This window comes from Glandiceps talaboti, chromosome 19, assembly GCF_964340395.1.
Source record: "Glandiceps talaboti chromosome 19, keGlaTala1.1, whole genome shotgun sequence".
Taxonomy (NCBI): domain Eukaryota; kingdom Metazoa; phylum Hemichordata; class Enteropneusta; family Spengelidae; genus Glandiceps; species Glandiceps talaboti.
In genome coordinates this window covers 15,349,337-15,373,323 of record NC_135567.1, presented here as the reverse complement: position 1 = coordinate 15,373,323, position 23,987 = coordinate 15,349,337, and the positions used below count along the sequence as shown (strand labels likewise).

At 34.4% G+C, this 23,987-nt stretch overlaps 2 protein-coding genes across 2 annotated transcripts; both read left to right on the top strand.

Annotated features, from left to right (window-relative positions):
• Positions 1-1,310: 1,310 nt before the first annotated feature.
• Positions 1,311-9,735, top strand: LOC144450050 (uncharacterized). The gene is made up of 7 exons (XM_078140616.1): positions 1,311-1,384; positions 2,178-2,382; positions 6,094-6,227; positions 6,738-6,987; positions 8,110-8,210; positions 9,315-9,456; positions 9,653-9,735. Exons 1-7 carry the CDS (start codon positions 1,322-1,324, stop codon positions 9,733-9,735), a joined length of 978 nt encoding a protein of 325 aa, XP_077996742.1. The 5' UTR covers positions 1,311-1,321.
• Positions 9,736-17,175: 7,440 nt separating this feature from the next.
• Positions 17,176-20,868, top strand: LOC144450341 (uncharacterized). The gene is made up of 6 exons (XM_078140938.1): positions 17,176-17,331; positions 18,379-18,513; positions 19,054-19,206; positions 19,590-19,656; positions 19,983-20,052; positions 20,595-20,868. The coding sequence occupies exons 1-6, from the start codon at positions 17,247-17,249 to the stop codon at positions 20,724-20,726; spliced, it is 642 nt and encodes a 213-aa protein (XP_077997064.1). The 5' UTR covers positions 17,176-17,246; the 3' UTR covers positions 20,727-20,868.
• Positions 20,869-23,987: the final 3,119 nt, after the last annotated feature.

Sequence of the window (23,987 nt, the reverse complement as noted above, 5' to 3'; positions counted from 1 at the left end):
CACCAATATACGTCTATTGAGTTCTATACTGTGTAAACATCCAAAAGCATTATTATCACGCACAGTTACACAGGTGTAACGCTGGCGGCGTCCTTTAGATCTCACCATTGTTCAGTTGAGGATGATCTATGAAATCAGCAATATATCCTGGAGAGGGCAGATTGAAACTATCTATCAATACATGATGTATATATGAGAGGGATGGTCATCCCATGTGATATATACATAGCATTGAGTACAGCTGTCAATATACATACATGATTGTATATATATGAAATGGCATTTCATCAAAGTTTGTAAATCATCATATATCTGTGTCTTTCATTTTGAGACATTTTACTGGTGGTTTTTTTCTGTGGTTTTTGTAGAGCTGTTGTGTTATTTTTTATTTTTAGCTGTTTAATTTGTTGTAGAATGCCCTGAGACGACGTCGTGTAGAACGTTTCTTTAAGGATTAAAATGATGATAATAAAACAATGGCAGTCAAATATAAATGCCTCTTACAATAACTGTTAATAACCTTATATCATATGAGGTAAATAAATTATTTCTTGTATCATAAGGAATCTTCTGATTTATCACTATGGATTAAAAAGTTATAATCTCATATGTAATAAGGCAAAAGCCATCTTGAGAGCTGTATCATATTTTTATCACTATGGATTTGAAGGTTATAATCTCGTCTTATGTAGTAAGGCAAAAGCCATCTTGAGAGCTGTATCATATTTTTGATGAGAACATAAGTTATACTTTCTTTAAGACTCGGTGCATTAAATTCAATGGAAACTTGAGTAGAGAGACTTTAGTTGAGTTGTTTTGATGAATGGACTGAAATGGAGCCGTAACAATATTATAGCAATTCACATGATACCTGATACTTGGCGAATAATTTGTAATTCAGGATAATTTAAATTGGTCACGTGGATAAGGAATGGGTAATGAGTTTGGATTTATACTTCTAAAAATCAAAGAAAAATCAGGGAAAGTAAATGGTAATTTTGAACGTTTTCACTCGTATTTCGAACACAGCAGAACCAATGACGTAGACACGCATTTTCTTGACATAGAACAATCAGAGTATATATTCCATATTTTCCACTTGGCTTGTGCATGGTGAAACAGCACTTGTGGGTTTCAGCATTATGACTGCTTCACTTCACTTCTCTTTGCAGTTCTGTGTGTAAATATGATTAACTCGTTATCACGGCAAGGTTTATTTCGTACCGATGCATCGTGGTTTACTGCATACTACGTCTACACGCTGTGTTGGAATTTCAGTGACGCAAGTCTGGAACTGTGTAGAAGTTTTGGTGAAGCTGGCATGATCAGAATTTGTCTTACAAATGTAGCACATGAACCATATAGGAACAATCTCAAACAGAAGGTAAGAGATAGACCTTTTACAATAAACATCGCCCTCTAGTGGTTGTTTGTAAATATTTGAATTTCAGCCTCACAAGTTTGAACTGACTGAGCACAAGTTCAGTGAGGCTTGCCTGATCTAAACAAGGCACATGAACCAGACAGAAATAATGTCAAACAGAAAGTGAATAACAGACCTTTCCAGTTGATACTGCCCTCTAGTGGTACAGCAAGGCAATTATGAACAGCACCCTCTAGTGACGTTGTAATAGAGAAGTAAAAACTGCCCAACCAATGTTATTGGACATTCAAGATTTTTCTTTAATTTCCCTTTTTTTGTTGTTTATTAAAATTATTTAGTTATATATTTTTTTTTTATTTTTTTTTTTCAAAATTTGATAAGTGTAATTACTTTAACTAATTATCGTTAGCCAGAATTGTTGATTTTCCAGTTCCAAGATGCATTGCACAAGAAGAAGTCGCTTATGTTGTAAAATTTAATGTTGTTTTGTCTTTGTCTTTATTACGTTTGAAATAACATTTTCATCAGGAAATGATGGAAAGACATGTTGACCTCTTTGATTATGAGTGATTTTATAGAAGAAAGACTAAACACCATCAATGATAGACGGTGATTTTACAGGTGAATCCAGGGTACAGTCAGGTGACAACTATCCCCCTGAGTAGCGCGTGCAAACCCCTCAGCGCGATACATGGCATTGTATGGAGAGACGTGCAATGCATCTTCGAACCAGCAACAGGTCTAGTATCATACACTTCAACATAATTATATATTTGTTGGCCTTTTTTTTCAGAACATTCTGTATCTGGTGAAGGCTTCACTAAATATCCTACATAACCTTGCCAAGGAACCCACAAACAGACTGTATTTCTGTCGAGAAAAAGGCGTCAACAAAATCAAATATTTTATCAACTGTAACCAGTATCTGAAGTCCATTGCTATGATGACATTGGCGTACATCATTGAAGAACATGAAAACCATCTAATATCCGATCACAGTGAGTTTATTATCTCATTACTTGAACAATTTTATGAACAAAGTGACCAGGAATATAGGAAACACGTAGACTCGAAGGACTATAGGCCTAGCACTATTACTATCACTATCACTATATCCTAACTGACAGGTTGATTTTAAATTTCACTCTTCTCCCGCATCTCGATATTGTAGCTAGACTTCCTTGACTATTCAAGAAATGCGATGTGTAAAATACACCTCAATAGGGAACTTGCAATCCAGACTGAGGACTATGGGATTATCTGTGGTTATCATAACACCTAATCTGAAGCTACTGATAAAATAAACCTCTCAATGGTCAGGATGACTATGAATTGATTATTTGTGGTTACAAACAATGTAACATTATTGTTTACAATGCTAATTGATTAGTATTTGCTATCACATTTCCCATGATGCAACATTCAACATGGTGGATTTGCAAGTTCCCTATTCTAATTCCCAGCAGTAATTTGACGACTAGAAATATATTTCCATATATGTATTCTGTAAGATATATCATGGCAGGGCGCCCTCACACATCAGTCAATCGCTTTCATAGAGAAAGCAGACTTGTAAGGACAATGCGACATGACATAACAAATTGTTAAAACAGGACATTTTTGTATAAATTTCGAGCTTCTTACGAGAATGAATATTCATTGATTCTGGGTTCATACTTTGTAATGAAAATTTCTACGTTAGCAAAAATTTAGTATTCGCTTCCAAGACATTTTTTGACTCTGTGAGTAGAAATTTTCATTATTAATTAAAGTTTCTTCTTCATTAATTAAAAAGTGAGCCTCAAACAATTTCTCATTATTTTAATTCAGCATTTGTTATAATCATTCTCTGTTATCATGTTTTTTTCAAACATCATCAACTAAAATGTTGTTTACATGTAATTTCTATATTTTTCTAAATTGTGTAATTAAAGTTCTATTTGTTTGGAATAACATCCATATATTGCATGTTTGCATGTTGATAACAATATGCACGGTTCTCCCCAGACTTTTATTGTTTATTGAAATCCAACCTATGATATCAATGGAATCAACTCAAATAACAATATGTTTATTTGTTATGTAAATTATTTCACGACTCTACCATTATGTTCTGGGGGAGAACACTGAATTGCCCTCATTTTCAGGTGATAACAATATTCAGGGTTCTTCCCAGATGTTAAAAGAGTACTGAGATCCACCCTATGATATCAATGGAATCAACTCCCATAATAATGCATATATTTGTTATGTAAATTATCCTACAACTCTACCATTATGTTCTGGGGGAGAACACTGAATTGTCCATCATTTACTGACATTCAGGTGATATCAATATCCAGAGTTCTCCCCAGATGTTTAAAGAGTACTGATATTCACCCTATGATATCAATGGATTCAACTCATACAACGATACTTTCCTTAATTATGTAAATATCTCATGACTCTACCATTATGTTCTGGGGAGAACGCTTGAGTTGTCCATCATTTACTGACATTGTGCACTCTCTTTACCTCCTCTGACAAAGCTGACGGTAACAGCGTAGAAACTGACAGAGTTAAAATTGAAAAAGGTAATTTGGTACTTAATATAGATTTCCTTGTCAACTAACAAATTGTGTGTTATCATGTAACCATAGTAACACCTGTAATGCTTGCCAGGATGTACATTGTTAGAATATATATTTTTTATTTTCTTAAAACAGCATTTTTTAAACACACATGATCAAATGCCCACACTACACTCATCTGTAAGTTAATCTGCACTGCTGCAAGCATACCTGTGCCATCTACTGCCTTCCCAAGTGAAATCTTGCATCAAGCAATTAAGCAATATTCATTGTAGTGGTCAGATCATGGGACAAGCATACATAGTGATCATGACACTGCAGGGGTGAACAAATCATTTTGTGAACTGGCAGTCCCCAGACCAGTGCCTTAAAAAATCCAGTGGTCCTGCTGAAAGAATTAGTGGTCCCAGGTCCCACTAATGTGAAACATTAAATCTTGCCTATGAATCTGTATATTCAGAGGACATTTTATCATAGTTATTAACAGTAAGGTACTGGTCCGATGGACCAGACAAGGTAAAATTTGTGTGGTCTGCCCAAAAAAATTGCTAGTCCAGGACCAGTGGATTTGTTCACCCCTGCACAACATGTCATGTTTTTCCATAAAGTAAGAGCACTTCATACAGACATGCATATCAGACAACCACTGGACTTCAAACTCCTTGTTTTTGGTTTTTTAAATGTCTGTGACAGTGACATCATCTCAGAACATAAAGAACATATGAAGTACAGAATTTTTGACAGTCTATATAGTCATGTGATATCCTTTATATAAGTACAAATGACCTTGACATCTGCCTTCAAGGTCAATTGCAAAAGTCATCAGCTCATATATTGATAGTGAAAATTGACCCATGTCAGTGCTACATATTTCACTGTCACTTTTCACAAATGAAAACATGCTCACATAGTCTTGGTTACCCAGACTCTCACCGCTCAGGGCTCTTCTACGAGACCGCCCAGACGAGAGTCTGGGGAACAAGTTCCAACTATTCTGCCTGGAAAAAACACAGTACATTTCTTCCAAGTCATAAATAATGGGTTTACGAGGCCTGTTTGTTGTAATTTAGATGTCTCACTCGCTTCAGAATTGATAACCTGTCAGGAAGGTACCTAAATCGTTCAGCCAGCAATGTTAGACGTGATTTTGTGATTTAATCCCAGCATGCACTGCTCTACCAGCTAGTTCCTGTGCAGGCAAGTTGAGACCGGTTTACCCAGACTCTCGCTAGGGGAGGCGTCATATGCAGAGCCCCCGGTGACAAGACTCTGGGTAACCAAGACTAGCTCACATGTAACAAAATGATAAATGTCACTATAAAAAGTGATAAAAACATATTAAGGTCATCATGTTTATGTTTGGTACTTTCCATTTCAGTGTTTTGCTTTTAGATTTAGCGTTGTTGTAGTGCTAGCAGTGTATTCTACAAAATATATACAAAATCACATATAATATTAATTTGCATGTGCTTCCAACTCCTTCCGTTTTATGTACCCCAGTTGCATAATTTTCACATGCAAACGCTTTTTGATTTTTTACTTTTTATGTAGAGTGTGTATTTTTTGTAGACTTGCAAATACAGTTAACTTTCTGCATGAAGACTGCCCTCAACACAGAAAGGTATATGTAGTTGTTGTCTTTTGTTTTTCACGTTTTGATGTCTTTTCTGTATATTTTATGTGAATGTTTGTTTGTTTGTTTGTTGTTGATGTACAGCTCCTTCCTCTTATTGTTATTCTGTCCTTTCTGTGGATTTCGAGCTATCTGAGATACCGATACACTGTAATGACTGCCGTGTTCACAAGCGGGGGGGTGGGGGTGGGGGTGGGGGTACTCCCCTAATTTGAATATACGTATATGTGCAGCCCTTTCACTGACAGGTGTGTATTCTAGCCCTTTGGTCTAAAATGGGGTCAGTATTTTTCGAGGTGAAGAGACTAAAACTAGATCTGACCCCCTAGCTCTGAGTAAAATGTGCAATAGGAAATAAGTCAAAAGTTGTGGACTTGTTACCCACAATGCATTATTAAAAGCTTATCCCTTAACTCTGAGTAAATACTGTTTCAGGCTGCAAGAATTAATTGTAATTTCATACTTGTACAAATAATTTCAAATCATGTTTTTTTCTATATCTTCAGGTGCTATAGAGTTCATTGCCAAGTTGTTACGTGATGCACTGTGTAGTCAGACTGGAAGAGCTGAGGGGTTTTCAAGTATGGAGTTAGCACAGGGTTTAGGACATCTAGCAGTGAATGACAGAAATAAAACCAAGGTAAGAACAGAGATTTTAAAGTGGCCATGTGGATGAGGATTGGGTATTTATTTTTTATTCTTTATTTATAAGACAATTTTATCATGGCTTCCTACTTGAAAAATCAATGTGAAACAACATAGGCCAAGTCCTTGTTTATAACTTAGTAAATTGCAAAAAGCAAAAAAAAAAAAAAAGCTAACAATTTTTTTTTTTTTTTTTTAGCTTTTTTTTAGCTTTTTTTTTAGCTTTTTTTTTTTTTTTTTATAGCTTTCTGCAATGTATTGAGTTATAAACTGACTTAGTCAATATTGTTTCACATTGATTTTTCAAGTAGGAAGTCATGATAAAATTGTTTTATAAATAAAAATGCAACATAAATACCCACTCCTCATCCATATGACCATTTTAAGGTGTTCTCAGTAATGTTCGCAATTTTACAGTTACAATGTTGGGCAACGCAAAGAAGATTTTAAATTTTTTGTTTTAAAGTTATATGGTCAACACCATTGTCACTTTTTTCTGTCACAGATTGATTCTGCTGGTGCCTTGCCATTGCTGGTTGAGATGTTACAGCGTTCTGATCCTACAGAGCAAGCTGCCGCTGCTAATGCTTTGTGGAACCTCACATTTGATGATGCAGTACGCAAGAAGATAAAAGACAATGAAGATTGCATCTTAGCATTGCAGCAACTCAGTAGGGCGGAGAATGAGAGAGTCAAGTCAGCGGCCAATGGTGCATTATGGGTAATAGGTCGGGATGATAGACCTCCTACAAGAAGTATGTACTAACAACTCACAGCTTGGCTTTGTTTACACTTTGCCGCTATAATATGAAAAAATTCCCACCAAATATATTTGAACAAAATTTCTTACTATTCTCTAAATTTCGGCAAATACAAACTTGATTTTGACCTGGATTACTTAAGTTGATTATGATGACAAAATATTGTCAAAATTTAAGTAAAAACATACAGTGGTTGTCACTATAACCCAAAATTATTTGAGTAAAACTTTTGTCTTTTTCATAAATTTCAACACAAATAAAGTTGATGGACAACTGGTAAACATAAATTAATTATGTTGATAAAATACTGGACAGTCACATTTTTAGCCAAAAGATCACAATCTTGGCTTTATTTACAGTCTGCTTCATAATATCAAAATTTCCCGCCAAAAATATTTTAAAAAATTTCTCATTTTTCTCTAAATTTTGGGACACACATACTTGATTTTGACCAGAATCATGTAAATTTATAATGGTGACGAAATGTTGTCAAAAATTTAACCAAAAAATCACAGACTTACATATACATATTTTCATTTCTCTTCTGTGAGTATGCAAATGTCTTAATAACACGTGTAGTATGCAAATGACTTATACAGCTTGACCAGAATAAGCATTGAATTTCTTGGAATTTAGTAGTTCATCGTTTGAAGAAAATATGTTGCAATCTATTTTTGGGGGTGCTTTTAAATGTCTTTGAGTGGCACCACAAAGTTACTTTCTTTCAGGAATGTCTTTTACACTTGAAAAGTTATTGCATGACAGCATTGCAAAAAATATACTAAGCAGATTATTCATTTTTTAAAGCAACACTAAGCAGTTTGTTTGTTTGTTTGTTTCTCTTCAGTAATTTAAGTCTCCACCATCTTCATCCATCAATTCAATTTAAAATGTCACCGGTAATAACGTAGTCAGTTACTTCTGCAAGTTTATTGATAGCATATCACCAAGTTACGGGTAGCATTTGATTTGAGACAAAATTAGTTGCACAAATTCCTAACGTCACCATCTCTTCATCTCATATTCTTACTAACTTGTCAAAGCATTGCTCCATTCGCAAGAAAAGAAAATGTAGGGACATAGTTTACTAAGAAGCATTTGTTTATTTTACTCCAGGGTATAGCAGCCGGAGTGGCAAATTTGTACAGCCACATATCATGATTAGTTATCAGTGGGGGTCACAGACCACAGTACTCAAGATTGCCAATGACCTCAAGGTAGGTAGTAGTAAGGTCGCATGTAATTAGTTATCAGTGGGGATCACAGACCACGGTACTCAAGATTGCAAATGACCTCAAGGTAGGTAGTGGTTAGGTGATATGTAATTAGTTACCAGTGGGGGTCACAGGCCACAGGACTCAAGATTGCAAATGACCTCAAGGTAGGTAGTAGTAAGGTCACATGTAATTAGTTATCAGTGGGGATCACAGACCACGGTACTCAAGATTGCCAATGACCTCAAGGTAGGTAGTGGTAAGGTGATATGTAATTAGTTACCAGTAGGGGTCACAGACCACAGGACTCAAGATTGCAAATGACCTTAAGGTAGGTAGTGGTAAGGTCACATGTAATTAGTTATCAGTGGGGGTCACAGGCCACAGGACTCAAGATTGCAAATGACCTCAAGGTAGGTAGTAGTAAGGTCACATGTAATTAGTTATCAGTGGGGATCACAGACCATGGTACTCAAGATTGCCAATGACCTCAAGGTAAGTAGTGGTAAGGTCACATGTAATTAGTTATCAGTGGGGGTCACAGACCACAGAACACTAGATTGCCAATGACCTCAAAGTATGTAGCAGTAAGGCTACAAATGATATGTTATCAGTGGGGTCACAGGCCATGGTACTCAAGATTGCCAATGACCTCAAAGTATGTAGTGGTAAGGTCACATATAATGATTATGCTAGTTATCAGTGAGGTCACAGACCACTGTGATTGCCATGTTCATACATAGTAATGAAATATCTACTCACAGAGTCAAAATATTTCTTGGAAGCAAATCACCCCTGACGATGCTGATGTGATGTCGGTGAAAATTTGTGATTCACGTCCAAGAAATTTTGTAACTTTGTGAGTAGAAATGTTATTACTAAGGAAATGACTTACTCTACATATAAGTCCAATTTTGTCAAGGATCTTAAATATAAATTAATTGATAAAATGTTGTAAAATATTTAATTATAGAGAATGTATTTGAGCTTGAACACTGAATTTTCAGAAAAAAATTAGATTATTCATTAATATCTTCCCAGGTATTTGACAACTTGATTGAACCGGCTGTTTTATTTGTTGACATTTCCCCAACTGTATTCTTGTAGGATGCTGGTTATAATGTATGGATAGATGTGGAATACATGGGAGGATCAACACTAGAAGCAATGGCAGAGGCTGTAGAGAATGCAGCTGTAGTATTAGTATGTGCCTCACACAAGTACAAGGAAAGTCCTAATTGTAGAACAGGTAAGCGGAAATTAGCTAATTAATATGCAATAATTATGTGTTTACTTATGTACTTATCAACATAAAGACATGTCCTTGTAAGTGGGTTGCTGCTACAGATGAAATGGTTCAATATACATGATGATGAGAGTCAAACGATACATTGACTTGAATATGCTAATGAGATAATTAATATGCAAGGGCTATTTATCTACAGAGGCTGAATATACTTCTCAACTTCATAAAGGCGTAGTGCAAGGCATTGTCGATGTAGTCTTCCAACAAACCACAGTCACCTAAACATAAGAGTCATACTATACATTGACTAATATATGCAAATTACCTAATTAATATGCAATAACTATTTCATTACAGAGACTGAATATACTTACTAACTTCACCAGGATGTAGTACCATTGTTTATGAAGTCGTACTACAGACCAGATGACTGGCTTGGCATGTTGATAGGAGTCAAGCTATAGAAAGTCTTAAATATGCAAATTACCTTATTGATATGCAAAAAATCTATTATATTTGAATTACAGAGGCTGAATATACTTACCAACTTCACAAAGACGTAGTACCATTGTTAATGGAATCGTTCTACAGACCAGACGGTTGGCTTGGCATGTTGATGGGAGTCAAGTTATACATTGATTTCTCCGGTGTTTATACCTATGATGAACAGATCAAGAAATTAATAAAAGAGCTGGGAGAAAGAGGAAAGAAAGTTGTATCTGTTACAGAAGGTGAGAACCTAATAGGTGTTGCCAAAATTTGCCATGGTGGTGCTCTAAATCCTCTCTGGGCATACCATGCTGCTGCTGCTGTTGTTGTTGTTGTTGTTGTTGTTGTTGTTGCTGCTGCTGTTGTTGCTGTTGTTGCTGTTGCTGTTGTTGTTGTTGTTGTTGTTACTGTTGTTGTTGCTGTTGTTGTTGTTGTTGTTGTTGTTGTTGATGATGATGATGATGAAATGTCAGTCACCTAAGGTACAGATGATGATGATGATGATGATGATGATGATGATGATGAAATGTCAGTCACCAAAGGTACATGTATATTCCCCTAATTAATCACCAGTTTTGTAATTTTTTCATAAATAATAAAATATTATATATTTTTCAGAACCTGTACAAGCTAAGAAGATAACTACATGTAGTAGTTTACCAATACTTAATTGTCACAACGTTTCATGCTGGAACTCAGATGATGTACAGAATTGGGTCTGTGAAATAGGGCTTGAATGGTAAGTGGTTGCCATAGTTACGAGATGTTAAAAGCTAAAAATTTTGAGTGCAAATACCTAAATGCCCACACTGGCACTGATGTAACATGGGGTTCTGTTATTATTACACATCTATCCGAAACAACAAATTTCCATAAGAATGACACTATCTGATCACATGCTTTCATGTAGAAGGAACGATCACATCCTCATTTGCATATCATTTGCATGTAGGTATACAATGATGTTTTCTGTATTGCACTGCAGTGAAAGTACCACTAGTGTATGTGTGCACCAGTGTAAGTAATCTCTGGTAAATGTTTAATAATGTACGTACAATAACAAACATTTTACACATTGTTTAATGTTTTGCATTTTATTGAGTTGCGAACATAAACTTGGTATATGTCCTTTCGCTTTATTTTTTCAAGTAGAAGAACATAGTGAAGCTGTTTTATCAAATGAAAATCCAAAATAAATACCCAATTCTCATCCATATGGCCACTTTAATATTCAGTTTATAAGAATTATCAAAAATTTGATAAATCGACTAATAGCTAAAAGTTCCATATTCTTCCATATTTTCATAATTCCTAACTACCTGATGCTTTTTTTCTTTCAGTCACAAAGATCACTTTTCAGAGTACAACGGCAGACTACTTGTACAATTACAGAGACTCAGACAAGAAGCTCCAGAGTTCTTCTACACTTCTCTGAAACAAGATGTTGGACTCACAAGACTTGTCGACATCCTCAAATTTACAGAAGCTTTGGACATTCTGCTTTGATGATAACCCCATCATTTACAAAGAATGGAATAATCCCATTGTCATGTATAACTGGGTTGAGTCTATTTTTCAGAGAGAGGGGATTTTATGTATGATATCAGTGTATAGTGTTTGTACATGGTACTGAACATAATGTAACCTTGCCGTGTAAAGGTTAAACATTTAGTAAACCACTTTCCTCTTACCACTGCGGACAGGGTTCGACACATACAGGTTTGTTTAAATTTACCATGCTGTAAGTAAGAAGAGTGTTGTTCAGTTTGACTCTACCGAACAACGCAAGTTTTCCCTGGGTACTCCAGTTTCCTCCTGCATTAACACTGAACCCAATAGGGATAGCCCTCACTGGACTTCTACATAGACAAGTGTTTATATATGCTTAAAGAACTATCCAGTAAAATAAAAAGATTATTATTATCATTATTAGAAATCTGACATGAAAATTTCTGGTTGTGAAGAGCACACTTAAGATTAGGCCTAAAATCTAGGTTTGCAAAAAAACGGTTATTTGGCAGAGCTGTAGAAAATATTGGTCGAGAGAAAATGAATCCTCATGAGTCTATTAATATTATAACACTGATGTGATGACACTTGATTAAAACATCTAAACATCTAAAAATTATTTGATCAAAGAAATACAAGGTATAGATATTATTCTGCAATATTTGTCTTCATTCAGCCAAAGAAAATATGAGTGGCCTTAGGGGCCTTGTCACTATTATTATTATTTAATTCTTAAAGAAACGTGTACACTACGTCACAGTGCATTGTACAACAAACTAAATGCATTACACTACATCTCAGTGCAGTGTACTACACACTAAATGTACTACACTACGTCTCAGTGCTTTGTACAACAAACTAACAACTAAAAATGAAAAATAATACAACAGCGACGAAAACACAGAAAAAGAAACACACCAATAAAATGTTTCAGAAGAAAGGGTACCAATGACTTATGAAAATTGCTTGCTGGGTAAAAGTTCTTTCAAATATGAAGGTTAAAAAATTCAGAAGACAGCACAGACAAGTAATACTTCTATAAGTCACTAGACAAGTAGTGACAAACCTTTAGGATCAAGTATGAACATACTCATTTGCATATTATTTGCATACAGGTACACAGAAATGATGATTTCACATTGTACTCCAGTGCAAATACCACTTGCAGCAGGACAAGTATTCACATTTGTGATAATGCTGAATATTGATACTAATTTATAAAATTATAAATTATTACTTAGTTTTCTACAGAATCATGACCTTTTCATTATTTTGTTAAGCATATCAAAACTATCTTTTGGGTATGAAACTTCAGGTGTTGATTCTTTACGTGTATTTTAATTAACTTATGAAGCTCACTGTAGCATGATTGTAATATTTCATTATAATTTATATATTTATTATTTCCCCACAAGTACTTGTCCCACCACTGTACATCCACTTCCATATTGAAACTATAATTACATGTAGATATTATATTCTCCAATATTTTCTTCATTCAGCCAAGGGAAACATGATTGACCTAAGGGGCCTTGTCACTACAAGTCACTAGATGAGTGACCTAAGGGGCCTTGTCACTACAAGTCACTAGATGAATGACCTAAGGGGCCTTGTCACTACAAGTCACTATATGAGTGACCTAAGGGGCCTTCCCACCATGAGTCACTATATGAGTTACCTAAGGGGCCTTGCCACTACGAGTCACTAGATAAGTTACCTAAGGGGCCTTGTCACTACATATTAGTCACTACACAAGTAGCGATAAACCCTCAGGTCATGAATATTTTCTGGGTGAAAAAAGAAAAATATAGGGGACTAATATATTTTATGAAAATCAGGCAAAATAAAAGCAATTTGGAATGTTTTGAGCACATCAGAACCTGTGACATAGAAACAGGTTGTCGTGATGTAGAGCGACCAAGGTATATAATCCATATTTTCTGTTCAAAGATAATAACTTGGCTTGTGCATGGTATAATATCACATATCATTACGATGGCATGTTTCAAAAATTTCTCAAACTCATTATTGGTTCAAAATCAATGTACGGTTTTATTTAAAAAACTCAATTCTATAATCCAAAAAGATGAATATTGTCACATTGTTAGTTGGCCACTATAAACCAATCAACCATTTTGACTCAAGAATATTACCTATTTCGGGTATTATATGTATAAATGTAAATATATGAATTGAGATTTTGTCAGTAATGAAAGCTCACTAAAGACACTAAGTTCCTTTTTTCAAATATTAGTTATTTAATAATATTTTATCAATTTCTTTGATGACAAACTATTCTGTGTTGTAATTATTTTTTATAAAGTTAAGAAAATGGTGTGTTTTTATTGTACTTTACTTAGATATGAATTCAGTTACCACATACAGTAATGCAATCACTGGGAATTTTACTTAATTCAGATATTAGCTGTTTGCCTGGAACTTACTTTCAGTACAACCAAAAATGTTTTCTTGCTCTGGTATCATATTTTGAGTTCTCAACTCAGATCGTAAATAATTTACCTACCAGTAGTATATGTTAGGTAAATCACTCGGCAAACAGACTGAAGGATTTTATTTCATTGAGATGAAATATTAGCTGTTTGCCTGGATCTAAGTAAGTTAGTCTAACTTTCACTACAAACAAAAAATGTTGTTTCTGTTCTCTGGAATCATATTTTGTATTAGTTCCGAACTAAAGTATAAATAATATATGTAGTACACTTCAGTTAAATTGCTCACCATTATCATTCTCGCAAACCAGAGTTATTATTTCTACCACTACACTTCGAAATAAAGTGGCAGGCTCGTTAAGAACGTTGCCGTAAAACAATCTGTGGTTTGTGACGATGACCAATATATGATAAGTCTATGTTATTGAATTATATACAATAACAGTTGATGAAGGCCGAGTGATTTAGCCGAAATATACTGGATAAATTATTTATGCTGTGAGTTCGGAAATAATACAAACAAAAACATATAAATAATTGGCATCAGTATAAACGTTAATGATGATTATAAAAGTATTGTGACTGAGATTTTGTTGTAGGAGAAAAAATCTTACAAGGAAAACTGAAAATAATTTCAAAAGATATATTTTCACAGTTAATATGATACAAACTATTCTAGTTTCTGTCTTTCAAATTTACTTAATATTTTATGAAGAATGTACAAAGAAACTCGTCTTCATAGGAATTGAATTATTAGTTTTTTTTCAATCTTTTTTCAAAATTAGAGAGATTTAAAATCTTGACTTCTTATTCTCTCCAATTGTAAATTATATTTGTTTTACCCTAGACCTGCATTCAATAATCACTTTGTTGATGGTGTCATAAGGCAAAAAAAACCCCCAAAAAACCAGATTTCTTTCTGGCGCATCACTTAAATACCTATTTTACCTAGTATATTTAGCTAAATCATGTTTTTTTATTGTGTGTTTGTCCAGCCCCTGCAGTCTGCAGATCCGTGGGAAACACAAAAATAACCCTCCCTACTTCAGTGAAGACAACTGCAAAGCCAATCATGAACAATCAAATGACATCTGCCCCACATACACACTTGCTCTAAAGTACTAAGTAAAAAGAACGGTAACTGCCATAATTAGTAAACTGAGTGACAGGTTTGTCAAGAACTTAAAAAAAAAAAATGTGTCATCGCACCATTTTAGACAAACTGTCCTGATCAGAAACAATTATCTCTTTTGATACATCATTGTATCACCATACTCAAATAATTATGAATCCTGCCGTTGAAAAGATGATTTATATTATCTGTTACAATGTAAATCTGGTACAATTTGAGAATTTAATTCAAACAGAATTGCATTATGTAAATGTATAATTTGCATAAAATAATTAATACCAGTGTTCATTCACACCTGGCAATACATTTACATAATCTGATATTTATGGTATCAGTGCAATTGGATCTTCTAAATCCCATTATGCAATTGTATTTATAGATTCGCATGATATTCGTATACATGTACACCTGGAAATACATTTGCATTATCTGATATTTATGGGGTCAGTCTATGTGGATGTTCTAAATCCCATTATGCAAATGTATTTATAGATTTGCATAATATTGGTATTCATTTACACCTGGCAATGTTATTTGCATAATCTGGTATTTCTTGAATCTGCATTCAAATGTTCAAAATCACAAAATTCATGATATTAAACAGATTACACATTCTGTATACTTTCCATGAATACATTTTCCACATCCTAAATGACACTGAACATTTCCAGATATCAACTTTATCAAATATATCCCTGTTAACTGCACGTCATTAAATTTAACAAAATCTATGAAAATGAAAAACTCAATCAATACATAGAACACATCAAGGCACTACCAACTTAATTTCATTGCGTCCCATTATCAAATTGAAATGTAGAAAAATGTATGGTCCATTGACATGACTAATTCCACTGAACTATTTCCATGGTCCACATCAGATAACAATTGTGTATATCTTTTGTATTCATATTGTATATTTGTATCATTGTTTCTTTGAAAGTGTAGCGTATTCCTGTTATCTGGTGAAATAAATTTCATTCATTCATTCATTCATTCACTCATTCATTCATTTGAGATTATCATCACAAGTAGATATGAATTCCATTTGACTACTTAACCTGTAATCTCTTTAAATGAGGACTGGCCACTCATTAGCTCTGTTTTTACTATTGCCAGTACAGTTTCAAAACTTAGCTTGTGTCTTTCATTTTTTGTGATGTATGAATTTTCTTTTTTTTCCTAGTGATTGTAAGTGTATTCCTTTTTGTGTGTGACGAATAATTAAATAAAACTTGCATTTTGATTATGTGTGATGTATGCAAATTTTTGCTTTGGGAATAAATAGGTATTTGTAACAGATGTTTATGTAAATCAATATGATTATATTGTGTATATATAAAGATTTTGTCAACTACAATATTCGACTGAAAAGGGACAGTGAACTGATTTGTGTAGATGAGATTCTAAGGAATTTTGTATAATGACAATGCTATGTATTGGTAAATAAAAAATATATGCCTGCAAAACTTGAAAGGTGTTATTTTTTCACAAACATTTTCACCTCGTATCACTAAATTATACAACTTATTATTTGGGTTATGGTGCCACAATTGTTAATTTATCGATTACATGGGCAAAACTCTAAATAGTAGAATTGATCGTCAGTCACTAAATAAATAGTATATTTGCCAATTGCAAGCAGTTGATAGATTTAGGGTGAATCCCATACCTACAAACAGAACAGCTATGGTTGTTGCCCAAATATACAATGCTCTGTGTTTTGATTAATAATGATCACAAACATATATTTAGATGCCATTTTACTTTACAAAATACATGAAGCCATAGATATAATACTGCTAGTACAATACTGACATTAATGCAGGCCTTTGATCGGACACTGTAGCCATGTTGTGGCATGTTGACACAGTTTTTAAGTCAACCCAGTGAGAAAACCGACCATGAACATACACTCTGCTTAAAAAAAATCAATCACAAAATGTATGTTCACATGAACTATGTACATTTCTGATATATCAAGGAACATATGTTGATATTTTTTAACCACCCAGGGAATACGTATTCGATAAAGACAACATGTAAAGTATTGATTCATCCACTTGTGTATGTCAACCACATAAAATTCACACACAATCTGTGCTCTAGAACGTATATACATAGTATCTTTGATGGGGCTGTGATATCACACTGTCGCTATGATGTTGTGTTAAATTTCTATAGCAGCTTTTTGGAATTAATACCTATAAAATATGGTTTATTCGTTAATTATCTTCCTCTTTGGATTAACAGTCTTTGGTGTTTGTGGTGCTCCACACAGATACAAGCTATTCACAGGTAAGAATTTTTAAGTAAATGCTGAGTCATTTATGTGTATTAGAATACTAAATCATTGGGTATGTATGTTTCTGGTAGGGTAGGGGGTGGCTGTGAATACAACATATGAATATGTACACATATATGATTTTACGTTTCTGGTTGGGTAGGGGTTGCTGTGAATACAATTTATGAATATGTACACATGGATTTTATATGTTTCTGATGGGGTAGGAGGGTGGCTGTGAGTACAACTTATATGAATATGTAACAGATAGATTTTATATGTTTCTGATGGGGCATGGAGATGGCTGAGAATACAACATATGAATATGTAACAGATGGATTTTATTTGTTTCTGGTTGGGTAGGGGTTGCTGCCACTACAACCTTACATGAATGTGTACACAGACGAATTTTATATGTGTTTCTGGTTGGGTAGGGGGTGGCTGTGAATACAACATATGAATATGTACATAGATGGATTTTATATGTTTCTGGTTGGGTAGGGGTTGCTGCCACTCCAACTTAATATGAATGTGTACACAGACGGATTTCATATATGTTTGTGTAGGGGGTGGCTGTGAGTACAACATATGAATATGTACACAGATTGATTTTATATGTGTTTCTGGTTGGGTAGGGGATGGCTGTGAGTACAACTTAATATGAACATTTATACACAGACAAGGATTGTTCCTTCTGTGTGATTTATGGAACTTAATTGACCAAGTGTCCAAGATTGCCTGACTCAAGTTAAATTTACCTACAAACATTGGGTTTCTCTATTAGGGGCGCAGAGTGCAATCTTTTACTTGCGGTGGTGTGTGATTGTAGGGAAATTGTTGTCAAGGCCAATACTGGCTAGTCTACTGCACATATTACATTACACCCCCTACCCCACCCCACCCCCACCCCCATCCCCACCCCCACCCCATGCAGTAAACAAACTATGAACTCACTGCATCGCCAATAATTTATTCGAAAAAGAAGCAACGTCTTGGAAAATGGAAGTGACAAAAAATAAACCACACTAGAAGAAATATTAACACTTGCTTACATTCTCTAGCACAGCCTGGTGTATGTACGACTGATGACATCACATGTGGGGCACTGTGCCTACAAGATGCTGACTGCGCGGCAAAGCAGATGTGTTGTCATAGTAACAAAAAGTGTGGACCTGAAAAATCCGCTGAGAGCAAAGGTAGGTGACAGCAGTTTGTAAATTTGATTGTAACAAAATGTTATTGACTATTGTTGACATTAAATGGCAAATTGACCGTAACGAGAGGCCTACATGCAAAATGGATATACAGCTGTGCTGACTTGTAACTGCGATTATATGATATTATTAAACCCCTCAACTGCTTGTGAATCTGAGCTAGCAATGCTCATACTTGATGCTATAGCTTTTAATAGTATTATTGGAGGAGCATGGAACTGTAGAAAGGTAAATAAAAAAGAGAACAACGACTGCAATGTTGCTCAGTTTTTTATGACAAATTGATCTGTTTTAACATACTACATACAATGCGCGAAACTGGCGGCAGGGCCTATGTCTATCACTTGCAGTGCCCCAGTGGCTGGCAAATAGCGTAAACTTGGAAAACCCCTTTCACATGGAAGTTCGTTTATTGGAGAACGTCTTTGCAGATATCCATACAGACAATTAAGCAATTACTCCATTCAAAGTAATTTTATCATCTAATATTTCACAACAATCGGAAAATTCAATCTTCCCCAGGCGAATGTCCACGTGACATCGATGACATCGCAGGAGGGCGCTATGACTGCAACGATCCTTGTGACGTAACAGAAGAGGATAAACAGTGCAAACCAAACCAGAAATGTTGTTTTACTGGAGACTGTATGCAATGTGTTGATGAACTTATCATTCGTGAGTATCCATCCATCAATTAATTTATTATCTGAAACTTCAAGAAATACCTTGCACAAAACAAAAGGCTGCAGGTTGAGAATTCCAACCAATTATTTCACAGATTAAATTGGTTACAGAGGTGAGATAAATTTAATAAAGTAAAAATAAAAAATAAAATCTTTAAAATAAATAATGTAAAAATAAGATAACTAAAAAAAAGTAATCGCTCCTTACAGCCAATATAAAAAATACAAAGTAAAAATAATGTGGAAATAATGTAAAAATAATATAGTAAAATAATGTATATTACAGCCCAATACCAAAAACAAAAATACAAAAAAAAATAATGTAAAAAATAATATAAGTAAAAATTATGCAATGACTACTTTTCTATTTTACAGCCTGTGATATTCTTGGTTGCTATACCTTTTATCCTGGTGATTATCTTGCAATTAATTGTCGACAGTGGTGAGTATCAAACTGAAGAAGTGACGGCTAGCAAAGATACTTGTAGGTTGTTTGTTTTGTATCAGGTACAATTCCTCGGCAAGACAACAAGGGTTGCCATAAATGAACTTGTAAAATGTTTTATAGGTCGATAACCTTTGAGTGACACAAAACTGAGTTGGTTTATGGTGCGTAATGCACAAATACATATCTCAATGCTTTTGAAATCAATATAAATTATTAGGTTTTGTTAATTCAAAATATGAATTATAGCAAATCATTACTATTGAGATACTATTAAGGTCAACAAACTCTGCTTCTTTTTTATGTCTGGTTTTGTTGTACAGTCGTTGCCATGACGATGGTAAAATATCATGTGACAACAGTGAATGTAAGGATCTGGATGTAATTTCTGATGTAAGTATAATATAACCTTGTGTTTGATATCTTAATTATAGAAAAAAAATGACCACCAACTGGTGACCTCTGACCTACCACTAAGATTGAATGGTTAATGGCATTATTGTGGCACAAAATCATCACATCAAGATATTTTATCAACGCTTTCTTGTGGCTTGTTGCTATATATGTGTATGAATAATATTTATGTTAGGTAAAAAACTAATAAATAATATGATAATAAAACACAAGCTTAAACAAGTTTCAATTGATAACATAGAACCCTTCAACTATTAGATAATCCATACTGTGTAATTGAACATATATTTTAATATAAGGCCAGCAGTATATTATGTTAATTAGCGCGAGTTCAGTCTTCCAAGCTATAGTAATCTCTCTCTCTCTCTCTCTCTCTCTCTCTCTCTCTCTCTCTCTCTCTCTCTCTCTCTCTCTCTCTCTCTCTCTCTCTCTCTCTCTCTCTCTCTCTCTCTCTCCCGTTGCACTTGATAATGGCTGACGCACTGATTCTCTCATCCCTCAAAATATTGTTCCTATTACAGATAGATTTAGGTGATGGAAACATTGCGGCCATCAAAGAAAGTGCTCAAACTGCCCATGACATTTCTGATGACATCATCAAAGCTGGTGTTGCTGATATTGGTCAAGCGATTGAGAGTGGAGAATTAGTTTAATAAACATACAACCAAACTTATGATGTTCAGTGTTGCACTGTCTTATCATATCATTATATAGTTGTAGCTATAACGTTATATGGGCATGGTAATTTACATAATTCTGTTTGGTATGCTCATGCGCAGAAGTGTTTCCAGCCACATGCCCTTGCAACACAGTTGCATGTATCATATGTTGTTCAGTATTTACTCTATTTACCACTTGTAGGTAATGCTTTACATAGAAAATAAAATAAAAACGAACCACCATCTGCTCTTCTATTTTTGTCCATTTGTATATTTTAATGAGTACTATATCATACTTAAGCTAAGTTATTGTCTTTGAACAGAAAATATGGATGATATACCCTGGCCGTTCTATGTAACGACAACCCGTGTTTACGTCACTTGTTTTGTGGGGCGCGAAATATGAGTCAAATCACCATTATTTTTCAAGAAATTTCATAAATTTTGCTTGAAGAGGTATTATTACATTATTCCCTAATATATGTCTTCATTCAGCTTGAAAGTACTTGTGACAAGGTCATCCGTATTTTCCTGAGCCGAACAAAGAAAATCTTGAAGAATAATTATTAAATCTAATTACATCTTTCTAGGCCAATAACATTGGAAGTCTTTAATATGCATACCGTTTCTATATTATAGCGTTTTGGGTCAAAACTAAAATTTCATCAATGAATAATTTATTTAGTGTCACAATAAACGGTAGAGCTCTAAATGTCTTGGTTCCTTGGATCGAGTAAACATGTTTCATGAGAGTAACTTTCTAAATAGCGCCATCTATCAAAGACTATAAAACTGACAACTTTTCTGGACGAATTTGCTACTGTGAATTTTTTGTCAGAGTGTGGTTACATATTCATAGTTTAAGTAACAATTAATTCTGCATTTCTTTCAAGATTTCATCATTTAAAAAATATAAATAAAGCATTACGTGAAAATAACATCATATCGCCAAGACATTTATTTGAAGTGTTGTTGTGATAAAAAAAAATTCGAAGAGAACTTGTTATGTGTCTACAGCTACAGGGCAGGGGAGTTCACCATTTCATTGAAATATTGTTATCTAACAAAAAACAACCTGTAATCTGCAACACGAATACAATAAAACAATTTAATATAAAATCCAAAAATGAAGGCATGGGATGGGATGGATTCAAATCCTGGAACAATCACTGTTCCCGTATTCTTGGCATAGGTGTTCGAGACATTCAAACGTACGAACTCTAAGTCGAGTCTTAATTTTCACATAAAAATATCTTGCACAACTGCAACTGAATTGTCTTCTGAAACTGTTGATTTTCGACACAATGATTAACACATAATATCGTACATTGAGAAAGGTATTGAATCACCTGTGGGTAAATATATGTGTCAAGCAGTTCACATAGTATGATGCAATGTATCCAATTAAATTGATTTGTGGGTCCGCACCCAAAACTCCCAGTGAATCACGATTTCAACTTATTACTATACTATTTATATCTAAAATACACCACAATTGACATATACAATGTCTAATTATTGACATTTAATGAATTTTCTGTAAAATATTGTAGGTTGTCTTTTCGAAAAATTAGCAAAGTTACAGCTTCACTGCAGATTTAACAATGGTGGAGTTGTTGTTGCTGCTGTTGTTGTTGTTGTTGTTGTTGTTGTTGTTTAGATACCACTGCAATGTTAGTCCTGTCCGAGCTAATTTAATATTACATGGCGAAATTTTCATTTTCAGTGTGAGTTCTTTACTTCTAACGTCACGACATTGTACCAGTTTTCACCCCTTCGAAATTCGTTGAAGCTGGACAAAATAGTTGTGACTCATGTTGTTGCTGCATTGGCTGGTGTCCAATAAGTAAGTACCTAGCTATAAACATTTTATAAATATGGAAATTTCCACGGCTGGTCACATCACATGATGTGGTTTGTTTGCTCTTGTGACACGACCTGCTTGATAGTGTCTGTAAATATGTTGGCTTGCAGCCAGTACGTATTTGGTGTAAACATGTTTTCTTAAAAGGTAAATATGGGAGTTGCCATTGCTGGACATCACATGCCGCAGTTCACGACTTCAGAATTCGATGTGACTCAATACTAACCTTATCCTCTGACGTATAACCTATCCATCCAAAGCTCTAACGTCTCGATCAGGAAAAATGATTTCTCTGCTGTTTCCAAAAAAAAAATGTTTCTCTTTTTGATCAGATGAATAGTTTTCAAGTTATCCGCATGACCAGTTTGAAAAAAAAAAAACATGTCAAGAGAATAAGTCTGTGTTCTTAGGCCAACATGATAGATGAAGATTTATTAATTTTCACTTGTATATTGTAATTTTTGAAATATTTCAAAAATTGTTTTTTCGAATGAATAATTAAAATTAATAGATTATGTATCGACATCTGTTGTAATTGAATATCTTTTTTGATTGATTGTATCAGTATAGCCCTTTGGGTCTATGGTTGTATGATGTTAAAGTGGCCATATTGATGACGATTGGGTATTTATATGGAATTTTTAATTTATGAAACAATTTTAGCATGGCTTTCTACTTGACTAATCAATGAGAACATTGACAAGCGTTGTGTTTGTAACTCAATACATTGGAAAAACTAAAAGAATGTGTAAAAAAATTGTTATTGTACGCAAAATTAGGAGGAGGTGAGATGCCCCATGTTCAGAGTCTTTTTGCTGGCTCGATGGAAAATTTCATCGACACCTCCGACCCCGGAGAATTTCACCAGGCCCTGACTTCCGCCATTTTCCCTCTGTTGATTGTGACAGAATAAGACACATAGTAGACTGAACGTTTATCGCATCGAGTTTAATGGTGATTGGACAAAGAACACTTAGAACAGAGAAAGGTCTATCATCTGCCAGTAGGAGTGTCATTGTATGTATTCGTATTTGTATTCAAAACAAATATCCATGCAAGTGCAAAGTACACCAAACAACGTGCTAGGCCTACCGGAAGTAAGACATACCTTCTTTTCCTTTATTCTTTTTTGGAGTCTTCCATATTTATATAAACTTTTTCTGCGATTATTAAAAATGTTTCATTTTTTGTTAAACCTGGCTCATGCATGGCATACTATGTATTATATTACACCAGTATATACTGCTTAATATATTTAAGCAGTCAACCATCCCCTGAGAATGGTATACCAGTCGGTTTTGACCAGTGAATTTAATATATGCACGAGATGTATTTCGTTCACTCTACAAAACCTCTTGGTAAAATATTGCACTTTTATATCCAGGGATTGC